We start from the raw sequence: 20610 nt of genomic DNA, 5'->3' as shown, positions 1-20610 counted from the left end.
ACCCCAACCTCATGTTAGGGGGCACTATTCTACCCTTCATACCCTGGACATGCACTTTCTCCCCTCCCCCAACTTGGTGTTACGGGCTACTATGCTCCAGGAGGTGCCACTCTTCATATATTGCTCCATCTCCTAGCAGATTGGCATAAAGGGGGCCTTCTGCTATTAGGGGCAGCGTTGTTCACCATGCCCTGGCCTTGCCTCTTGTCCCTCACACTCTGTTTTGCCACTGGGAGGTGCAGTGCTACTGGAGGTATTGTCCTGCATATTCTGGCTATGCCTCAGATTTCTACAGTTCTCTAATACTAGGGGTACTTGACTGATGGAGTGTTGGCCTTTGTTCACTCGCCATCTCCATCTCCTCCACACAACCTAGCACTAGGTGCTGCTAAAAGTGTCACCTTTTTTTCATATCATGCACAGGACCCTTATCTCAACACCTCAGCTGGCAGTCAGAGGTGCTGTGTTCTCAGAGAAGCTGCCCTTCATATTTTGCACGTCAAATCTTTCTATACCCCCAACTTGCCCCCCCATTGGGGGCTCTATCTCAGAGGTATCACCCTTCATGACTTGGCCACACCCCATCTCCCTACACCCCATCCTGGAGCTAGGGACACTGCATCTGGGGACCATGCTCCATTTTCATACACTGCAATGCAGCGTGCTGTTTGTCACATCCCCTTACTCCCAACTCCTTTGAAATGAACACAAGAAAGTCAGTTTCTGGAAGGGTTTTTTGTTTGGTTGCTTTTCTTTTTTAAGAGCTTCATATATATATTTATATATATAAATTATTAGAATGCATGTTGAGGGCTGGGAACGTGGGGGACTTTGGGTATTTTTCCATAGCTTTTTTTAATGTTTGAAGTAAATATATATATGGGGACAGATCGAGATATACAACCGTGAGATCAGACACACGCACACACACAGATTGGAGAGTCACAAATTGCTACACAAAACCGCCACGTCTAATGGGATGTGCATGAGTTAAAAGTACATCAATTGGAATGGGTGAAGGGAAAGGGGCAGCCACCATCTTGAAAACAGTCCCAGGATATCCTGTGTCTCTTGACCACATCAACCCTCCCAAGTGGGCTGGGAGGGAGAGGGGCAATTACCATCTCAAAAACAATCCCATGGTGCTTTGCACCTTCCGGCAATGTCTGTTCCCTTAAAGTGGGAGAAAATACAGCCACCTTCTTGAAAACAGTCCCATAGTGCTTTGCACCTCATGGCCAGGCCCAGTCCCTCAAGAGTAGTGTGGGAAAGTCACAGTGTCCATTCTGAAGAATTCAAGTGGTACTTGCATCTCTTTGCCACCTTCACTCCTGAAAGGGTTTGGAGTGTGGGAAGCAGCATTGCCCATTTTTGGAAAGTCCCATGATGCCTTCCACTTCTAAGCCATATCTTACATTAAACTGGGGTGGGGAGGCAGGGCAGAAGGAAAAGCAATTCCACCAGGGTTTGAGTGTCTGCCTCTTGGCCATGTCTGCTCACTCAAAGAAGCAGAAGGGGCTGCTGCCCTATGGAGAAAAGACTCAAGATGCTTTCCACCATTTTTTTTTAAAATTGTACAAAATAACTTTTAAAAGAGAAGCTGGAGCAGCAGCCATTTTGAATCCCCATGATTCTTTGTACCACCAGCTCTTTGCAACACCAACTTTGTCTCTTTCAGTGCCCCTTTCAAAGTCCAGCCAGTGCTCCAAGCTTTTTGTTGGTTTTACTCCCTTCCCCTCTTCTCTCCCCTCCCTGCCTTTGCTCCCAGGGTGGCCATCTTGTTTTCTCCACCCCTTCTTGTCTTGCACGGTGCTGAGTAGGATCAGGATATATCACTCTACAGCTTCCCCTCCCCCAGGATTTGGTTGGTTGGTTGGTTGGTTGCTCCTCTGGAGAGGGAGACATGATGATGTCATTCCGAGGGTTGGGGTCCATTTAAAGGGGTTTGTCACTTTCTTTCTTCAGGTGACTAGGAGACAAGGCAATAGCAGAATGAAGGGAAAAGATGGAGAGAGAGAGGATTTAATATTGTGAATTGTATTTATTCATTTATTCAAGTCAATTTAGTCCCTGATAAAATTGCTGGCTCAGTAACTGAATCCTTGGTAAATCCCCAGAGCAGTACAACCCAGTCACTTCCAAACACACCATACTGCTCTCCTGCCAATGTGGTCTCCCCCTCCTGGAGACAGCCCTCACAGAGGGGAGGGGGAATCCAGCTCTGTGACCCTTTCAGTCCTCTGACAACAAGGAGATCAGTTAGCAGAGCCAATTGTGCTGCCAGCTTTTGTGAAGCAGGCATTTGCCCCTCCTAAGAACAGGGCTGAGACCTCACACACTCATTTAGCATGAGGGCCATGGAACAGCCACCAGATGTGAATGACTTTCAATTGCTACCAACCTGGGGCCATAGTGGAACTGGTGCACCCTAGAAGCAAAAGACTCCATATTCCAGTCCCCACAAACCTGGAATCTGATTGGACTTGGTACCTTGAGGCAAAGTACCTCCTATCCCATTCCCTCATCCCATTAGTTCCCCCATCCTGGGGCCAGATTTGAACTACTGCCCTACAGGCAAAAGGCTTTATATCCCACTCCCCCGAGCAGTGGTTTCTACACACCTGTAATAATCCTCCTGTGTAGGGAGTGGCACTCCATGCAGAGGGTGATGGGCGTGAAGCCATTGCTGCTGCTCCAGAGCCAGACGCTGCAGCTCTGCTGACTGTGCATGCATGGCCTGGAGCTGATGAGCTGCGGACATGGGAGCAGAGAGAGATCCCGGCAAGTCCCTGTAGGGGGCAGCTTCAACCAAAGAAAAGAAAAAGAACACGTCATGTCATTTTATCAGCCCTGTCATCATCCACTCCTCCCTGACTCATTCATGCCTCACTAGTAGAGCTCCATTGATGCTGCTCAGTCCAGACCTATTGCACCTCCCAGTCCAGTATTCCAACCCTGGGTTCTCCTCTCACAGTGCTGCCACTGCCTTTCAGTCCTGACCTAATAGTACCCTGATTTTCCAGTCCTGGTGCTACACCACCCCACAGCTATTAATGCACTTCAGTCTCTCACTGTTATCTCAGTTCTGCTCCTTCTAGCTGTGTTGATGCCCTTCAATCCTGCCCCACAGCTCCCACCAGTGTTCTTACCGAAAAGTTGGTGGCGCAGCACCTCATTCTCATGTAGTGGGTGAGGAAGGAGTGGGTTGGGGATAGTACCAGCTGGGTATGGGATCCGAGTGAGATGCGACCCCGAGGCCAATGGGTCAATAAGGGGGTGAACAGAGGCTGAGGCTGGGGAGAGAAGATATCCATAGGTACTCTGTGCTATGGAAGTAGGGGAAGAAAGTGAGGAACAAAGGGGGAGGGAGAGAGTGACACACACAGCCAGACTGTTCTGTACTAGGGGCAGAACCATTGCAAGGTCAGCTGATGCAGCTAATCACTTTTAGTCCCATTTGTTTCTGTATTTGTTCCTTGTATCCACGCTAGCTCATGGAACATTGTTCTGCAAGACCACACGCAATGCCCCCCTCTGCAACCATCACCACAGCGTGGCATTTGGGCCCTTCCAGTACCCTCCAGCTCCAGGCACAGCCCTCTGGGGCAGATGTGCAGCAGAGGCGTGAGGCCACATATTGCATGCACAACATAAAGCCCATATGCTGCAGGGGCTACATTTCAAAAACGTGTCCATTCATTTTGGGTGCCTCTATTTTTGGATGCCCAACATGCAGGCGCTCCAGTTTGCAAGTACTTTGTACTGCAGCAGCATATTACTATTTAGTATGGCAGCTGCTTCTTCTGGATGGACATATCATTCTGTGGTGTTAAATGCTGGAATGCTGGTAGGAGGTGCATCAGTAAAAGGGGAATAATGGATACTGGTTTGCTCCTGCTATCATTTTGATTGGTTCTAACGGCTTTGAAGGGGCCATCTGTGGATCGGTGCTGGGGCACAGATCTACACAAACCATCCAGGTGCCTACACAGTCACCAGGTTCCCAACAGATTGGTATGCCTGGCACTGCTGCTTTTGAGTACTCAAGGGGATTTGGATGCTTCCTCTCTTTGGTACAATTATTTTCTACTATTGGGTAGCTGAGGTTTGTTTTCTTGAGTCTGTTACTGCTGAACTATTCCTTTTCCTTGTTTCTCTTTAGGATGCTGAGATATAAATGACCAGGACTCAACTATGATGGGAGGACATCCCTCCAGGTCTCTCTGTGTAGCCCAGCCATCAAACTTCCCCTACTCCCACCCCCAGCACCTCATCTCCCAACTTAGGCAGTAGGAGACATCAGGAGGTGAGCAGAGAGCTCGGAATTCTTTGGGCACAGGGGTGTGTCTGTATCTATAGTTACTAGTGCCCCTGGTTTCACTTTTTCAGATCAAGGAGTCTGGGAGCTGCAGCCAAGACACTGCCCACATCAGCACTCAGTAAGATAAGAGCAGCCATGTGATGCTGTCTGTGCCCGCTAGCCTCTCTCTGGTGTGCTTTCATTTTCAGGAGCTGAAACACATTGGTCCAAAAGGATAAAAACTTAAAACTTAAAAAAAATTGTGTAGAGTGTTCTACGCTATTAAACAGCAATCCTTAAACAAATGAAATAAAACTGCATTTGGAATAGGTCTCTGTGCCTCTAATAAGACGGAGTTAGGGGGGCTAGGCTGAGCCAAGACAAGCCAAGGCTTCTTAGGCCTATCCTGAATGAGGTGGAGGAGCTGAGACTACTTGAGTACAGCACTACATGAATCTAGTGGATGGAGAGCTTCCCATCTGGTCCCACCAGTGCTTGGGGCTGTAATTGAGCTGGGCATAAGCACTGACGGACTGCGCTAAAGGGCCAAGACAGCCCGTGCAGTGTCGCTAGCTGTGCCTTCCTTCTACACTAGCACTGAACATGTGCAGGCTGAGGCGATTCTAAGACTTGCTCAGAAGCTAGAACCAGAGCTGGAAGCACCTACATTTTCTCATGTAGACAAGAGATACAGTATGAAAATGAGACAACCTACAAAGGGAAAGAGCATTGGAGGCTGGGGATCCCACCCTGAGCCCTCGCACTCCCCTCACCTGCATGAATGGCATCCTGTTGGTGCAGATGGAGATGGGAGTGGATGTGTGAGTGCTGGTGATGATGGGGCGTCACATTGAGCATCTGCAGTCGGGCCAGGGGGTCATTGCTCAGGGCAGCTACCCGCTCTGCATGTTGCCGCTCAGCCGCCAGTCGCTCAGCATATGACATATCGGGACGCAGGGCTGGGCCAGTGGCGAGTGCCAGCCGCTCCCGCTCCAGGTGGCCCAGCCCTGGGTGGAAGGGGAAAGCAGGGTGCAGGCCAGGGGCTGCTTGCAGAGCCAGCCCTCCGTGGCGCGGGAAAGGATCCATGGCAGCAGCAGGCACGGCATGGAGCTGCTCCAACTCAGCCGGCTTGACTTCAAAACCAGGCTTGAGACGCTCCCGCAGGTCCCGGTCCCTCAGGTCTCGTTCCCGGGCCTCCCGTTCCCTCAGCTCCCGTTCCCGTGTGGCTGGATCACTGCTGTAGATGGCTGGCACATTATAGCCCAGCAGACCAGGGTCAACAGCACCCAGTGGCACATAAAAGGGGTGATTGCGGTTGTTGGGGGACATGACATGGGGCCGGGCGTATTCGCTGAGCGTGCGCAAAGCTGGAGTGTCGGGACCCAGGTACGGTGGGACGGTAGCCACGGCACTGCCTTGCTCAAAGGATGGACGGTGAGCGACAGGGCCGAGAGACGAGCACTCTACTGGCCGGCCCTCCTGAGCCATCTTCTGCAAGAGAGCAGAGAAGCTTTTCAGTGTCAGAGGCTAACAAGAGCCTCCCCCAGCAGGGGGCACTGTGATCCCTAAACATCGCCCCTTGCTCAGCCCCATTCTTCCCAATGGGGTCACTGCAACACCTACCACACTTCTCTCCAATTCTCTCTCCTTTTCTCTCTCTCTCTCCTTCTCCCTCTCCTTCTCCCTCTCCCGCTCCTTCTCCTCCCGGGCCTTCTGTTCAGCCTCCCTGCGGACCTTCTCTACTAGATCTGCCCGTTTCTTGGCGAGTTTGGAGCCATCCAGGGGCACGAAGTAAAGGTCTGTACGGGAGCAGGAGTTGAAGCCACGATCTAGGTGTTTGTTGAACCTGTGGAGAAGAACAGAGGCACAAGTGTCAGAGTATGAGAGAGATGGAGGACTGGGGGGAATAGTGAGGACTGGCACAAGCCTGGAAATGTATCAAGGAAGGTGGAGGGTGTGCAGGGATCTTGGAGCCAGTAAGGGCTGTGAAAAGCAGCTGTGCCCCACACACCTGATATACCCCTTCCCTTGCTGTGTCCCGCCCCAGCAGTCCCCTCTGTGCAGGATGACTACTCATCCCTTATTTTAAGGGACCATCCCTAGACTTCCTTATTTCATTAATTTGTCGTATCAGTAAAGACAGGCTGAATCAACCTTAGCAGAGCAGCTTCAAAGTAAGTCTTGATTAGACCCTGTTTTCAATGTAGAATTCAGCCTGAAGAAACATAATCTTTTAAGTAGGGCCGTCGATTAAGCGCAGTTAACTCATGCTATTATTGCAAACAAATTAATTGCAATTAAAAAATTAATGTGATTAATCACAGTTTTAATTGCGCTGTTAAACAATAGACTATCAATTGAAATTTATTAAATATTTTGGATGTTTTTCTACATTTTCATATATATTGTATTCTGTGTTGTAACTGAAATCAAAGTGTATAATATTTTAATACAAATATTTGCACTGTAAATATGATAAACAAAATAAACAGTATTTTTCAATTCACCTCATACAAGTAAACCTCTACCCCGATGTAATGCTGTCCTCGGGAGCCAAAAAATCTTACCGTGTTATAGGTGAAACCGCGTTATATTGAACTTGCTTTGATCCACCAGAGTGCGCAGCCCTGCCCTCCCAGAGCGCTGCTTTACCGCGTTATATCTGAATCAGGGCCGGCTCTAGCAATTTCGCCGCCCCAAGCACGACGGCACGCCGCGGGGGGCGCTCTGCAGCTCGCTGCTCCCGCGGCTCTGGTGGATCTCCCGCAGGCTTCCCTGCGGGGGGTCCGGTGGTCCCGCGGCTCTGGTGGACCTCCCGCAGGCGTGCCTGCCGATGCTCCACCGGAGCCGCAGGACCAGCGGACCCTCCGCAGGCACACCTGCGGGAGCTCCACCAGAGCCGCCTGCCGCCGTCCCGGCAACCGGCAGAGCGCCACCTGCGGCATGCTGCCCCAAGCATGCGCTTGGCGCGCTGTGGTCTGGAGCCAGCCCTGATCTGAATTCATATTATATCGGGTCGCGTTATATCGGGGTAGAGGTGTACTGTAATACAATCTCTTTATTGTGAAAGTGCAACTTACAAATGTAGATTTTTGTTTGTTACATCACTGCACTCAAAAACAAAACAATGTAAAACTTCAGAGCCTACAAGTCCACTCAGTTCTACTTCTTGTTCAGCCAACCGCTAAGACAAACAAGTTTGTTTACATTTACAGGAGATAATGGTGCCCTCTTCTTATTTACAATGTCACCAGAAAGTGAGAACAGGCATTTGCATGGCACTTTTGTAGTTGGCATTGCAAGGTATTTATGTGCTAGCTATGCTAAACATCCGTATGCCCCTTCATGCTTCAGCCACCATTCCTGTGTACATGCTTTCATGCTGATGACTCTTATTAAAAATTTAATTAAAGCATTATTTTTGTGACTGAACTCCTTGGGGGAGAACTGTATGTCCCCCGGCTCTGTTTTACCCACATTCTGCCATATATTTCATGTTAGAACAGTCTCAGATGATGACTCAGCATGTTCATTTTAAGAACACTTTCACTGCAGATTTCACAAAACGCAAAGAAGGTACCAATGTGAGATTTCTAAAGACAGCTACAGCACTCAACCCAAGGTTTAAGAATCTGAAGTGCCTTCCAAAATCTGAGAGGGATGAGGTGTGGAGCATGCTTTCAGAAGTTTTAAAAGAGCAATACTCTGATGCGGAAACTACAGAACCCAAACCACCAAAAAAGAAAATCAGCCTTCTGCTGGTGGCATCTGACTCAGATAATGAAAATGAACATGCGTCAGTCAATAGTGCTCTGGATTGTTATCAAGTAGAACCCATCATCAGCATGGAAGCATTTCCTCTGGAATGGTTATTGAAGCATGAAGGGACATATGAATCTTTAGCGCATCTGGCACATAAATATCTTGCACCACTGGCTACAACAGGGCCATGAGAACACCTGTTCTCACTTTCAGTTGACATTGTAAACAAGAAGTGGGCAGCATTATCACCTGCAAATGTAAACAAACTTGTTTGTCAGCAACTGGCTGAACTAGAAGTAGGACTGAGTGGACTTGCAGACTCTAAAATTTTACATTGTTTTATTTTTGAATGCAGGTTTTTTTGTACATAATTCTACATTTGTAAGTTCAATTTTCATTATAAAGAGATTGCACTACAGTGCTTGTATTAGTATTTTTTAATTCACCTATTTCCTTTGTTTTTTACTGTGCAAATATTTGCAATAATATAATAATATAAAGTGAGTACTGTACACTTTGTATTGTGTTCTAATTGAAATCAATATATTTAAAATGTAGAAAACATCCAAAAATATTTAAATAAATGGTACTCTATTATTGTTTAACAGTGCGATTAATCGTGTGCTTAATTGTGATTAATTTCTTTAATTCCTTGACAGCCCTACTTTTAAGAAAAACTAACCACAAAGCTCAAAAAAAAAATTCTCTTTTGGTATTGCCTTAAGACTGCATTGAACTGTGCACCTGAAATAAAAAATCTTGGATGTGGTTTCATGTTTGAGACTTTGTTGTTAAAACATACTAAATATTCAGAAATTTCTCGACCCCAGGCCTGTTTTTGTACTTATAACACAGGTAAGAAAATGAGATGAAGAATTTAGAAAACTTTTGGAAAGGGAAAGGTTCATTAATGACTAAGTAAATAGCAAATGCTTGCCACATATGGGCACTAGTATGTTACAGCAAAGAAGGTTAAGTGAATACTGTGTGCAGGGGAAAGGATGGGACTTTGAAACATGGTAGCCAGCTCCTTCTCCCAGTTTCTTAAAACTGATGGAATTTGTGATGTTCATTTCTATCTCAAATGCAGCAGCGGAAAGAATATTTTCCTTGTGTAAAAAGACTTGCTAAATATTGATTTTAAGGCTGAGCTTCAAATTAAATTTTATTTCAATTGTACATGTAAAGAGTTGTATGAATTGATTTCAGAACAAAGACGTATTGAAATGTATGAAAACGGATAAGAAGTACCATTTAAAACAGTTCATTGAAGCTTATGATATTTGTATTGTATAAATGAGGACAGTAAAAACGTACACTTGAGCTGCTAAGGGAAATTGTGTTTCCTAAAACGTCCCTTAAAATAAAGTGTTGTCCCTTATTTTTCATATAGCTTTCCTTTACTTGCATCCAGCACCCTACCTCTGTGGCCCAATCTCCTCCCCAAACACACAGGGCGAGATTCTCATCCCCTCTCCCACTACTGTATGCCACTGTGGCAGCTTACAGGTACCATAAACCAAAAGTCTGGGGGAAAATTCCCTGGTATAGCCACGGTGTCGGGCTGCAACGATGCCAAGTGTGCAAACTGGTTTGCTCTAATTTATGCCAGGGGCTACAGTGACCCAGCCCTTCCTGGATGCCCTGCACAAAGGCCCACCCTCTGGATAGGCCACTCTTTTGAACTCCAGTGGGGGTTACTTATTGCTGCAGGCCCTGGAAAGCCGCCCTCTCTTCCCTCACCCTCCTCTCTCCCCTTCTTTCTCCCTCTGTCTCATTTTTCTCTCTCTGTCTCGCTCGCCCCTGCTCACCTGGCTGACTGGCTGGCATGACTTGGTACGTCCACCACTTTGGGGGCTGGTGAAGGACTCCGAGCTGGAGGCATTGGGCTTTCCGGGGGCTCATACTCCTCTGACGGCTCTTGCTTGATCTGTGCAGCGCTCAGCGGTAGTGGTGGCAGGTGGGGAGCAGGGGCTCCCATGCTGCCAGGCAATGAGGGGGCAGTAGGAGCAGGTGAAGGGGCCTTGTAGCTGCCAGCTGCCGGAGAAGAGGTCATTCTGTACCCGGGGGGCGTGGCTGCACGGAACGATGAAGCGGAGGAAGAAGGGGGTGAACCTGGCTTGTAGGGAGCTGGGGGCTGGAATGTGGGGGCAGGTGAGCCTGCCCGCTTCCCATAGGGGGCCACCGTGGAGGGAGGAGCAGGGGGTGACACCGTCTTGTAGGGGGCTGAGGGGGAAGCCATGGTGGCGATGACAGTGGAGAGGGTGACAGAGGCAGAAGTGACTGGTGGGCCAGCTCCATGTGCAGGTGAGGGTGGAGGTGGTGGAGGGAAGGTGTAGGCAGCAGGACTCTGCCCTTGGGGGTGAGCGCAGACACCTGGGTATGTCCCCTGGGAAGAGGATGAGGAGGAGGAAGAGGAGGAGGAGGAAGAGGAGGCTGAAGGAGCCTGGCTGTATGTGGCCTGGCTGTGGGGTGGGTAGAGACGTAGTCCATAGGCAACATGCGAAGGGTGATGAGTGCCTGACTCCAAGGGGTGGGGGTAACCTCCAGGTGGCTGGGGAGGAGCTGCTGTGGCTGGGGAGACCCCCCCTCCAGCACCATGGCCATGGTGGTGGTGCTGCTGTGGTGGCTGCTGGGAGGGCTGGCCAGGGAAGGAGGCAGTGGGGTGGGAGCTAGTGTTGCCCAGAGGGCGGCCATAGGGTGGTGGACCCTGGCTCCACACGGGCTGGGAGGGCAGAGAGGGCTGGGTGTACTTGGGGGGCTGGCTGGAGATGGAGAGGCCACTAGGTGGGGGGAAAGAGTGGGCATAGGAGGCACTGTAGCTGGGCAGGGCCTGAGCAGGGGGAGGTGGAGGGTACTGAGCAGAAGAACTGGGTGGAGGGGGGGCATAGGGGTAACGTGAGGGGGGTGGGGCAGGTGCCTTGTCCTGCCCCATGCTGTGGGGCGATGGGAGGTGCCCACTCAATGCCTGCCCCACCATCCCAGGCGAGTTGGAGTTGGTGGATGCATTATTCAGTGGGCGCAGGGCTGGTGGAGGAGGCAGGTTGGCTGTGACATGGGGGAAGGAGGGGGCAGAAGCTGGGGGTGCTGCCAGGGGGTTGCCTGGGGGAGTCTTCTGAGGGGGTAGTCCCCCTGTCACAGAGGCCAGGGAGATGGGAGTAGTGGGTGGTGGGTTGTGCTTGGCACCAAGGCTCTGTTCACGCCCTCCCGGCACTGAGAGGCCCCCCCCTCCAGTAGTGGCCTTGGGGCCTCCCTGGACCACACTGGCAGTGGGATAAAGAGGAGCATGTGCAGCAGAGGAAGAGGAAGAGGAGGCAGGCACTGGTGGTGCCTGGGCCTGGAAAATCCTCGATGCCTGAGTCTCAAGTTGAGAGTGGTAGCCACCTGCAGGGGCCTGAGGGTGAACCTCGCCTGCTAGGCTGAAACCTGGCTCGAGTGGACGGGCTAGGCTGTCAATTGGAGGGGCAGGTGGCGGACTCTGGGGGAACAGTGAGGGATGACGGTAGGAGTTAGATGGCCCTTGGGACAGCACAGAGGACGAGTCTGAGTCATTCTCCACGCTGCCTGGGCTGTAGACACTGGGCGAGGTGCTCCGGTTATCCTGGTCAATGTCCCGTGGGTCACTGCTCATCTCATCATTGAAGCTGTGACCATCAAGGCTGTCAACATCCGAGGGAGACTGGGGACATGGTAGCTCCTGAGGTGCAGAGAGGAGGGAGATATCAGACAGTCCCTCAGAGCATAAGCAAAAAAGTTAACCCTTTCTGAGCCTCAGAGATTCTCCTTTCTGAAGTTCTCAACCCCTCGTTATAGGAGCTGAGAAGGAAGGTCACCCTTTTCTGACACCCATTACATGTAGTCCCCAGTGACTCTCCTCTCTGGAGCTCTCTAGGGGCACCAAAGAAGATTGTGGGATGCTCCTCCTCCCCTGGCCCCACTTTATTCATCTCCTCCCCTGGCCCCACTTTATTCATCTCCCAGAAAAGGAAAAGGGAACAGATTCACAGCAGATGTCCTTTGTCAGTGTATTTATAACAATCCTGGCGCTTTCCATTTGCCAAGCTCCACCTATTTGACAGACATTCATGAATTAAGTCTCATGACCCCTGGGGAGGTAGGTAAGTATCATTAGCTCCATTTGACAGAGAGGGTAATTGACAAATAGAGAACAGTTATAAAGCAGGAGTGTCAAACATATTTGGAAGAAAGAGCCAATTTCTGGTCTGTGGTCCGGGCTATAATTCAGGACTATCCCCCTCCACAGCAGTGGGAGATTTGTACAGAGATCAAGGGGAGAACATGGCCTTTATGAACTAATTAAATATTCAGTGATTAATTATTATTTGTTCAATGCCTTACCGTCACATTCAGCACTGAGGAAGGAAACCCCCAGCCTGTTGGGCCACTGCTATCTCTGCCCCTCACGTCTCTTCCTTCCCATCCCCCTTTCTCTATTTCTCCCCACCTAACCTGTCCCTGTCTCTGTGAATCTCCTCTGAATTTCCTTGGACCCCACTGTGCCTATGTGGTTCCTTCATATTATGTTTGTTGTGTAAAGAGCAAGAGAACCACTGGGGACTGAGGAGTTCCCTCCTCTTAGTCCTCATTTCAGGCTATCTGCAGACCCAAGCAGATGACACTGAATCAGTTACACTCGGGTCATGTTTAAAATGTCATTTCTGCAAGCAGAAGGGCAAGAAACTCACTTCTCCAAAAAATGAAAGCAGAGATTCTGGAGAACGTGAACATGTCCTGCAGGCCACAGGAATACATCATGCAGGCCAGATGTCTGATACCCCTATTACACAGAAAGCATGGTCTTGTAGTTAAGGTATTAGACTGGGACTTGGGAGATCTGGAATCAATCCCTTGCTATGCCACAGACTCCCTGTGACACACTGGTCCAGTCACTTCACCTCTCTGTGCCTCAGTTTCCAATCTGTAAAATGGTATTAGTATTCTGTGGATTGCAGTCACGTGTAGGGAGCCCATTATGGATCAGGACCCCAATGTGCTGGGTGCTGTACTCACATGTAACGAGAAGGCCCTGCTCCAAAGAGCTTAAAAATCCTGCATCTGCCTTATCTAGTTAGCGGTAAGCTCTTTGGAGCACAGCTTTTTCTTACTGTGTGTTTCTACAGTGCCTACAGCAATGGGTCCAATCTTGGGTGGGGCTTCTGGAGACCACTGAAATGCCAACAGTAATAAGGAGAGGGAAAGGACTTGGCAAAGATCATACACTAAGTGAGGGGAAGAGCTGAGAATAGAAACCAGGAGTCCTGATTCCCAGTGTCCTCTGCTCTAAACTGTTAGGCCCTATAGCCCTCCCAGAGACAGGAAGAGAATTCATGTGTGTTAATACCAGTCCCCTCATATAAGAACTTCACTAGAATCACTGTAGGGCAGTTCCAGACAGCCCAGACACACAATCCGTGTCCCTGAATTGACAAAGCAGCAAGCGAGCTGATCACATCCAGGGCTGCTTGGAGGTCCCAGACTAGAAGGCTGAGCCAGACCTAAATCCAGCGAGTGATGATTTGTGGCCAGCACGATCTCAAGCCCAGAGGACAAGTTGGATGGAAGATATGCTAGACCTGACAGGGATATCCTGGGGAACTACATGCTCCTGGATTCTGGGGAACCACCTCCTGCCCCCGAAAAGGGAAGTGCTGGGACTGGGCCAAGTCCCTGAAATGTGGGAGGAGGCCTATTTATGGGGGAGGATTGTCTCTTCTTGCTTGATAAAGCCTGTCAGCCCACAACCACCACACTGGTGTGATCCAGTGCAGCGGGCTAGATCGTGATCCAGCGCAAGAGGGAGGGAGGGAGGGAGGGAGAACTCCCAGAGGCTTTTTTCCTGCACCAGACCATGGAGGTGTTTGTGGAGTGCAAAGGGAAACTCACCTCAGTTTTGGTTTTCTTGGGGGCATTGCTGTCCTCCCCTTCACTCTCTGAAATCTCCTCCATCCGGCCCTGCTTGTTACCTTTGGGGGTACAGGACTCCTCCACCCGTCCTTTCTGCAAGGGAGAGGAGGGAAGGGTCACACATGGAACTCCTTCCCGAAGCTCCCATAGTGGGTGAGAGATGCTGACATACAAGTGATTTGTACACAAAATGGACAGATTGACACAGGACCCTGGGGATTTAGGAGTCATGGTTTCTCTACCAGGTCACAACCTCGCAAAAACAAACACTGAAAAGGGCTGGTGGGGTATAAACTCTTGGTAAAAAGGTTGGGGGATAAGCAGAGGGCAGGGTCGAAGACTCAATCTCTGCCAGGTTCTTGGTGGACCTCATGATACCACTCAATATCACACTAATGTTTCCTACCTTATTGGTTTGCCGGGATTTCTCAGTTTTGCCATCACTGCTAGAAGTGCTGATGCCACCTGGGGAGGCTCGGCCCCGTGACCTGAGCTCCTCTCGGGGTCCCGGAGTCTCCTTCTTCCGTCCACTCCGCATTGACATCTAAGACGAGATAAAACACACTGAGAGCGCCCTGCAGCTCCCCCTTCTATGCAACCCCCGCCCCAACTTCCAGCTCTGCTGAGGCCCTCAGTGCTAACCCACATCATTCCACTGCTCCAGTCCTACGTGCACCACATAGCTTTGCTGATGCACCTCAGTCCTGACCCACAGCTCTCTTTCTTTTCCAGTCCTTGGTTCCCCACCACCTCCTCCCCTTTCACATACCGAGTCTTTGTTCTGTCGAGTCTTCATTCTTTTGGGTGTGGGACCCCCATTCTCCTTGGCCCAGTTGAATGAAAACATAAATTTGTTTCCCTTTCCCCCCTCTTCCACTGTTCCCCGGGAGACTGAGATGATGGCCTCAGGGATTTGGGCAGGATCAGCTCCTCCAGAAGATGCAGGCTCACTCCAGAGCTACTACAGGGTTCTTAGTGGACCCTGAAAGACAGAGAGAGAGACAAAGACAGAAAAATGAAAAAAGAGAGAGTGAGTTGTTTGTATGAGACCACTTCACACCAAAATTTCAGCTCCTGATATAAATGTCAAAAAATTACTACTGTTGCCATATCTTTTATTTATAAACCTGGGGATCTTCACTAATAAGAGATAATAATTTTAATGCTTGCTCACTGGAAGTCCACAGAAAATTATTTAAGATTATTATCTCTTACTCCCATTGTAGTGGAGTGGTACCCATCTGATGGAAGAAATCGGTTCCCTCAGTATTTGGGGTGTTGAATTTTTACATTATCTCAAATTGTTTTTATATTTCATTTCCCTGGTTACTTTTTTATTTAAAGGAGCGATTAAAAAAAAAGAAAGAAAGAAACTGCTTAAAAACATTAGCATTTAAGTTCACAATTATGATTCTTCTGACTCTATAAAAAGCTCTTTGCAGCAGGTCTCAGTGCAGTCCTGACCTTAATACTCTTGCCCAGTTATGTAACAGTCATAGCTCACCCAGAGAAATGGTCTCCGAGTGGCTTTTGCAGGGGGTTATGTTATGCAAACTCAGCCCCAACAATACACACATCCATGAATGCACCACATTTGCAACAAGCTTATTATACAGAGATGCTGACAAGTCCTGTTCACGCTGTACATCTGAAGGGGTGCCCAATATACACAAGCATATGCACTTTAACTTGACTTTGCAAGCCACAGACAAAATCTGGCCCATTTAACTTTGATTTTTTTCCTCAGAATTCTGATCCCTGAAGTGTTTTCTGTGCCTCTTCTGAGCTCTCCCAGCTTGTCACTGTCTTTCTGGGACTGAGGGGTCAATGGCTGAGTGCATAATTCCAGGTGCGGTTTCCCCTGAGCCACAAAAAGACTATCCCATCTCTGCTCTGGGACATGCGCCCCCTCACAGACTCTATCCCTAGGGTGGATAGTTCCCAGAGAGAAAAGTAGATCTAGTGCATAAGGCATTAAGGGCAAGGAGTCATCTGAGAGCTTTGGGAATGGGCTGGAGTTTAATGGGTTAGCACAGGGAGATTGGGAATCAGGATTCCTACAGTCAATTCCAGCTCTGGGCGGGGAGTGGGTCCTAGAGTGCTGTAGCAAGGGAAATCAGGATTCGCTATTCTATTCCTTGCTCTAGCAAGGGAGTTTGAGTCTAGTGGGTTAAAGCAAAGGAACTGGGAGTGAGGATTCCTGGATCCCATTCGCAGCCCCGCCTTTGACTTGCTCTTTTACCTTGGGAAATTCTCTTTCCTGTATCTCAGTTTCCCCATCTATAAAATGGGGACAATGATACTGACCTACTTCTTGGAGGAGTGGGGGGAGTGTGAGATCTATTTAATTGATTCTTTCAGATTGCTTGGAGATCCCTCAGATGAAAGGCACTTGCGACTTTAACTTCATTCATATTTTATCTGCTCCTCATGCTGCAGGTCATCTGGGGCCCATATAACAATAATTTCCATATGAATTAATTTATTCATAGATTCATAGACTCTAGGACTGGAAGGGATCTTGAGAGGTCATCGAGTCCAGTCCCCTGCCCTCATGGCAGGACCAAATACTGCCTAGACCATCCCTGATAGACATTTATCTAACCTACTCTTAAATATCTCCAGAGATGGAGATTCCACAACCTACCTAGACAATTTTATTCCAGTGTTTATCTACCCTGACAGTTAGGAACTTTTTCCTAATGTCCAGCCTAAATCTCCCTTGCTGCAGTTTAAGCCCATTGCTTCTTGTTCTATCCGTTAGAGGCTAAGGTGAACAAGTTTTCTCCCTCCTCCTGATGACACCCTTTTAGGTACCTGAAAACTGCTATCATGTCCCCTTTCAGTCTTCTCTTTTCCAAACTAAACAAACCCAATTCTTTCAGCCTTTCTTCATAGGTCATGTTCTTTAGACCTTTAATCATTCTTTTTGCTCTTCTCTGGACTCTCTCCAGTTTCTCCACATCTTTCTTTAAATGCAGTGCCAAGAACTGGACACAATACTCCAGTTGAGGCCTAACCAGCGCAGAGTAGAGCAGAAGAATGACATCTCGTGTCTTGCTCACAACACACCTGTTAATGCATCCCAGAATCATGTTTGCTTTTTTTGCAATAGCATCATATTGTTGACTCACATTTAGCTTGTGGTCTACTATAACCTTAGTTCCCTTTCTGCCATACTCCTTCCTAGACAGTCTCTTTCCATTCTGTATGTGTGAAACTGATTGTTCCTTCCTAAGTGGAACACTTTGCATTTGTCTTTATTAAACTTCATCCTGTTTACCTCAGACCATTTCTCCAATTTGTCTAGATCATTTTGAATTATGACCCTATTCTCCAAAGCAGTTGCAATCCCTCCCAGTTTGGTATCATCTGCAAACTTAATAAGCATACTTTCTGTGCCAATATCTAAGTCTTTGATGAAGATATTGAACGGAGCCAGTCCCAAAATAGACCCCTGTGGAACCCCACTTGTTATACCTTTCCAGCAGAGTTGGAAACCATTAATAACTACTCTCTGAGTAGGGTTATCCAGCCATTTCTCAAGTGAATTTCCTCATAATGCACATACTAAAAAGCAAGGAAATTCTAAGCTAAAGACAACATTCACATGCAGTTTCCAAGCATTAGCCCAGTGCCATCATAAGACATAAATGACACCAACATGCCAATAAACTCTCTAACACACACACTTTAAATTCAACAATACGATCATCCTCAGGTCACACATCAAACTATAATGCACAATTTTAACTCCAACCTTCCAACACTACGTTATTTAATAGCTTAATAATGACAACGAGTCTTATCTCCACATACCACACTCATGTCAGAGAAAGAATACAAAGCTGAATACACTCCAAATTTCTTTCTTATCAAAAATGTTTCCTAGAATAGCTACAAAATATAGATCAAATGTACAACACACAATTTCAAACAGACACAAATATTATGCACATTTTTAAGTGAGAGTAATTAGCCACTGGAACAGATTACTGAAAGCTGTCATAAAATCTCCATCACCTGGAATCACTACATCTTTCTAAAATATATAATGTAATTTAATAACAAATTATTGGGCTCAATACAGGAATTACTGTGTGAAATTCTATGGCCTGCTATATAAGGGGTCAGACTGGATGATCACAGTGGTGCTTTCTGACCTTTTTATGAAATAGAAACATGATCAGCCTTTCATATCTACATTCATAATGACAGGGAGAATGGCAGGGACCCCTACTCAAGATAGTTAAGTCCCAGGAAGACAAAAGGATCTCTCAAAACTGAGTGACTGGACAACAAAATGGCAGATGAAATTTAGTTTTCATAAATGCAAGTAATGTACATTAGAAAACAATTCCAATTATACATACAAAAGGATGGGATCTAAATTAGCTGTTACCACTCAAGAAAGAGATCTTGGAGTTATTGTGGATCGCTCTTTGAAAACATCCACTCAGTGTGCAGCAACAGTCAAAAAAGATAACAGAAAAAATAGTTACCTTCTTGTAACTGTTTATCTTTGAGATGCGTTGCTCATATCCATTCCAATTAGGTATGTGCGTGCTGCGTGCACAGTCATCAGAAAGATTTTTCCCTAGCAGCACCCGCGGGCCGGCTGTGGAGCCCCCTGGAGTTGTGCCTGCATGGCACTCAATATATGACCCTCCCAACCTGGCGCCTCCTCAGTTCCTTTTTGCCGGTTACTCCGACAGAGGAGAAGGCAGATGGGTTTGGAATGGATATGAGCAACACATTTCAAAGAACAATAGTTACGAGAAGGTAACCATTTTTTCTTCTTTGAGTGATTGCTCATATCGATTCCAATTCCAAGCCTAGTTATGGAATCACTGATTGGAGCACCGTTCTGCCAAAAGCCGCATTATCTCTGGCATGCTGGACAATGGCGTAATGAGAGGTGAATGTATGTACTAAGGACCAAGTTGCTGCCCTGCAGATTTCTTATACTGGGACCTGGGCCAGGAATGCTGCTGAGGAGACCTGAACCCCCATGCAGTGTGTCATAAGAGCCGGGGCTGGTATTCTGGCCAGCCTGTAGCATGTGTGGATGCACGACGTGATCCAGGAAGATATTCTTTGAACTGAGACTGGGAGCCCTTTCATCTGATCTGCCACCACTATGAACAACTGGCTCAACTTCCTGAATGACTTAGTGAGCTTGATGTAAAAAGTTAGTGCACGCTGAACATCCAGGGAGTGCAGCCTTTGCTTACAGCTACTGGCATGAGGCTTAGGATAAAAACCAGGCAGGAAAATGTCCTGATTAGTGTGGAAGTGTGACAGAACCTTAGGAAGAAAGGCTGGGTGAGGTCTGAGTTGCACCTTATCCCTGTGGAAAACCATATGAGGTGGGTCTGAGGTAAGGGCCTTTAACTCTGACACTCTCCTTGCTAAAGTAACGGCAATGAGAAAAGCTACCTTCCATGACAGATAGAGAAGGGAGCAAGTCACCAGTGGTTCAAATGGGGGCCCCACTAGCCTGGAGAGGACCAAGCTAAGGTCCCATGCAGGGACAGGCTGTCTGATCTGAGAATGCAGCCATTCCAGACCCTTGAGGAACCAACCAACCGTAGGGTTGACGAAGATGGAGAGTCCAGATGCTCCCAGGTGGAAGGCCGAGATAGCAATGAGGTGTACCTTTATGGAGGACACTTTCAGGCCTTGCTGTTTCAGGCACAGAAGGTACGCTAAGATGAGAGGTACAGGTGCCTAGAGACAGGGTGTATTACGCTGGTCATACCAACAAGTACATCTTTTCCACTTTGCCAGATATGTGACTCTAGTGGAGGGCTTTCTGCTGCTGAGTAGGACCTCCCTTAGAAGCTCCATGGGGTTCAGCCATGAAGCTTCCAAGTCGTGAGGTGGAAGGACTGCAGGTCGGGATGATGAAGGCGACTGTGGTCTTGAGTGATCAGGTCAGGGAGGAGAGGCAATGTGACCGGTCTGTCCACTGACAGTTCCAGGAGTATGGTGTACCAGCGATGTCGAGGTCACGCTGGTGCTACCAGAATTATCTCTGCCTTGTTCTTGTGGACCTGGAGTGGGACCTTGTGCACAAGAGGGAATGGGGGAAAGCCGTAGAGCAGGCGGCCTCCCAAGAGTAACAGGAATGCATCTATGATTGAGCCTGGGCTGTGTTTCTGGAAGGAGCAGCATATTGGGAACTTTCTGCTGCACCAGGAGGCGAACAGATCAACCCTGGGAAACCACTTGTGATTGTGGAAGGACCTTCTGAGGTGGTCCGCCAGTGTGTTCTCAACTCCTGGTAGATAGGATTCTTCCTGGTGAATGGAGTGGCTATGCAGAACTCCCACAGCCAGAGAGCTTCCCGACATAGGGGAGAGGACTGAGCTCCATCCTGCTTGTTGATGTAAAACATGGCAGTGGCGTTGTCCGTCAGAACTGCTGCACACTGACCTTGTAATGTCTGGCATGCTAGTCGCACTGCCCTCAGCTCCTTGATGTTGATATGGAGGGAGAGCTCATCCTGTGACCAAAGGTCCTGTATTTGGAGGTCTCCCAAGTGCGCTCCCCATCCCAGAGCTGATGCGTCCATTACTAGGGACAAGGAGGGCTGAGGGCTGTTGAAGGCAGTACCAGAT

General features: G+C 48.3%; 1 protein-coding gene across 3 annotated transcripts in view; it reads right to left on the bottom strand.

Moving 5' to 3' along the window:
• Positions 1–836: 836 nt before the first annotated feature.
• The window catches only part of ATN1 (atrophin 1), a 67105-nt gene continuing 47331 nt past the window's right edge, over positions 837–20610 (bottom strand). For 2 of the 3 annotated variants that reach the window (XM_030536003.1, XM_030535993.1), the window contains 9 exons: positions 14757–14969; positions 14394–14531; positions 13967–14080; positions 9874–11759; positions 5924–6146; positions 5074–5791; positions 3150–3326; positions 2622–2802; positions 837–1969 (listed from right to left, as the gene is read on the bottom strand). In XM_030536003.1, coding sequence (XP_030391863.1) covers positions 1936–1969; positions 2622–2802; positions 3150–3326; positions 5074–5791; positions 5924–6146; positions 9874–11759; positions 13967–14080; positions 14394–14531; positions 14757–14834 — 3549 coding nt within the window. In that variant the 5' untranslated portion in view covers positions 14835–14969 and the 3' untranslated portion in view covers positions 837–1935. The remainder of the gene's footprint in view (positions 1970–2621; positions 2803–3149; positions 3327–5073; positions 5792–5923; positions 6147–9873; positions 11760–13966; positions 14081–14393; positions 14532–14756; positions 14970–20610) is intronic. The other variant, XM_030536010.1, reaches the window with a different exon arrangement.

This window comes from Gopherus evgoodei, chromosome 1 (genome assembly GCF_007399415.2).
Source record: "Gopherus evgoodei ecotype Sinaloan lineage chromosome 1, rGopEvg1_v1.p, whole genome shotgun sequence".
Taxonomy (NCBI): domain Eukaryota; kingdom Metazoa; phylum Chordata; order Testudines; family Testudinidae; genus Gopherus; species Gopherus evgoodei.
The sequence above is the reverse complement of the archived record's forward strand: the minus strand, read 5'-3'. Positions and strand labels throughout refer to the sequence as shown.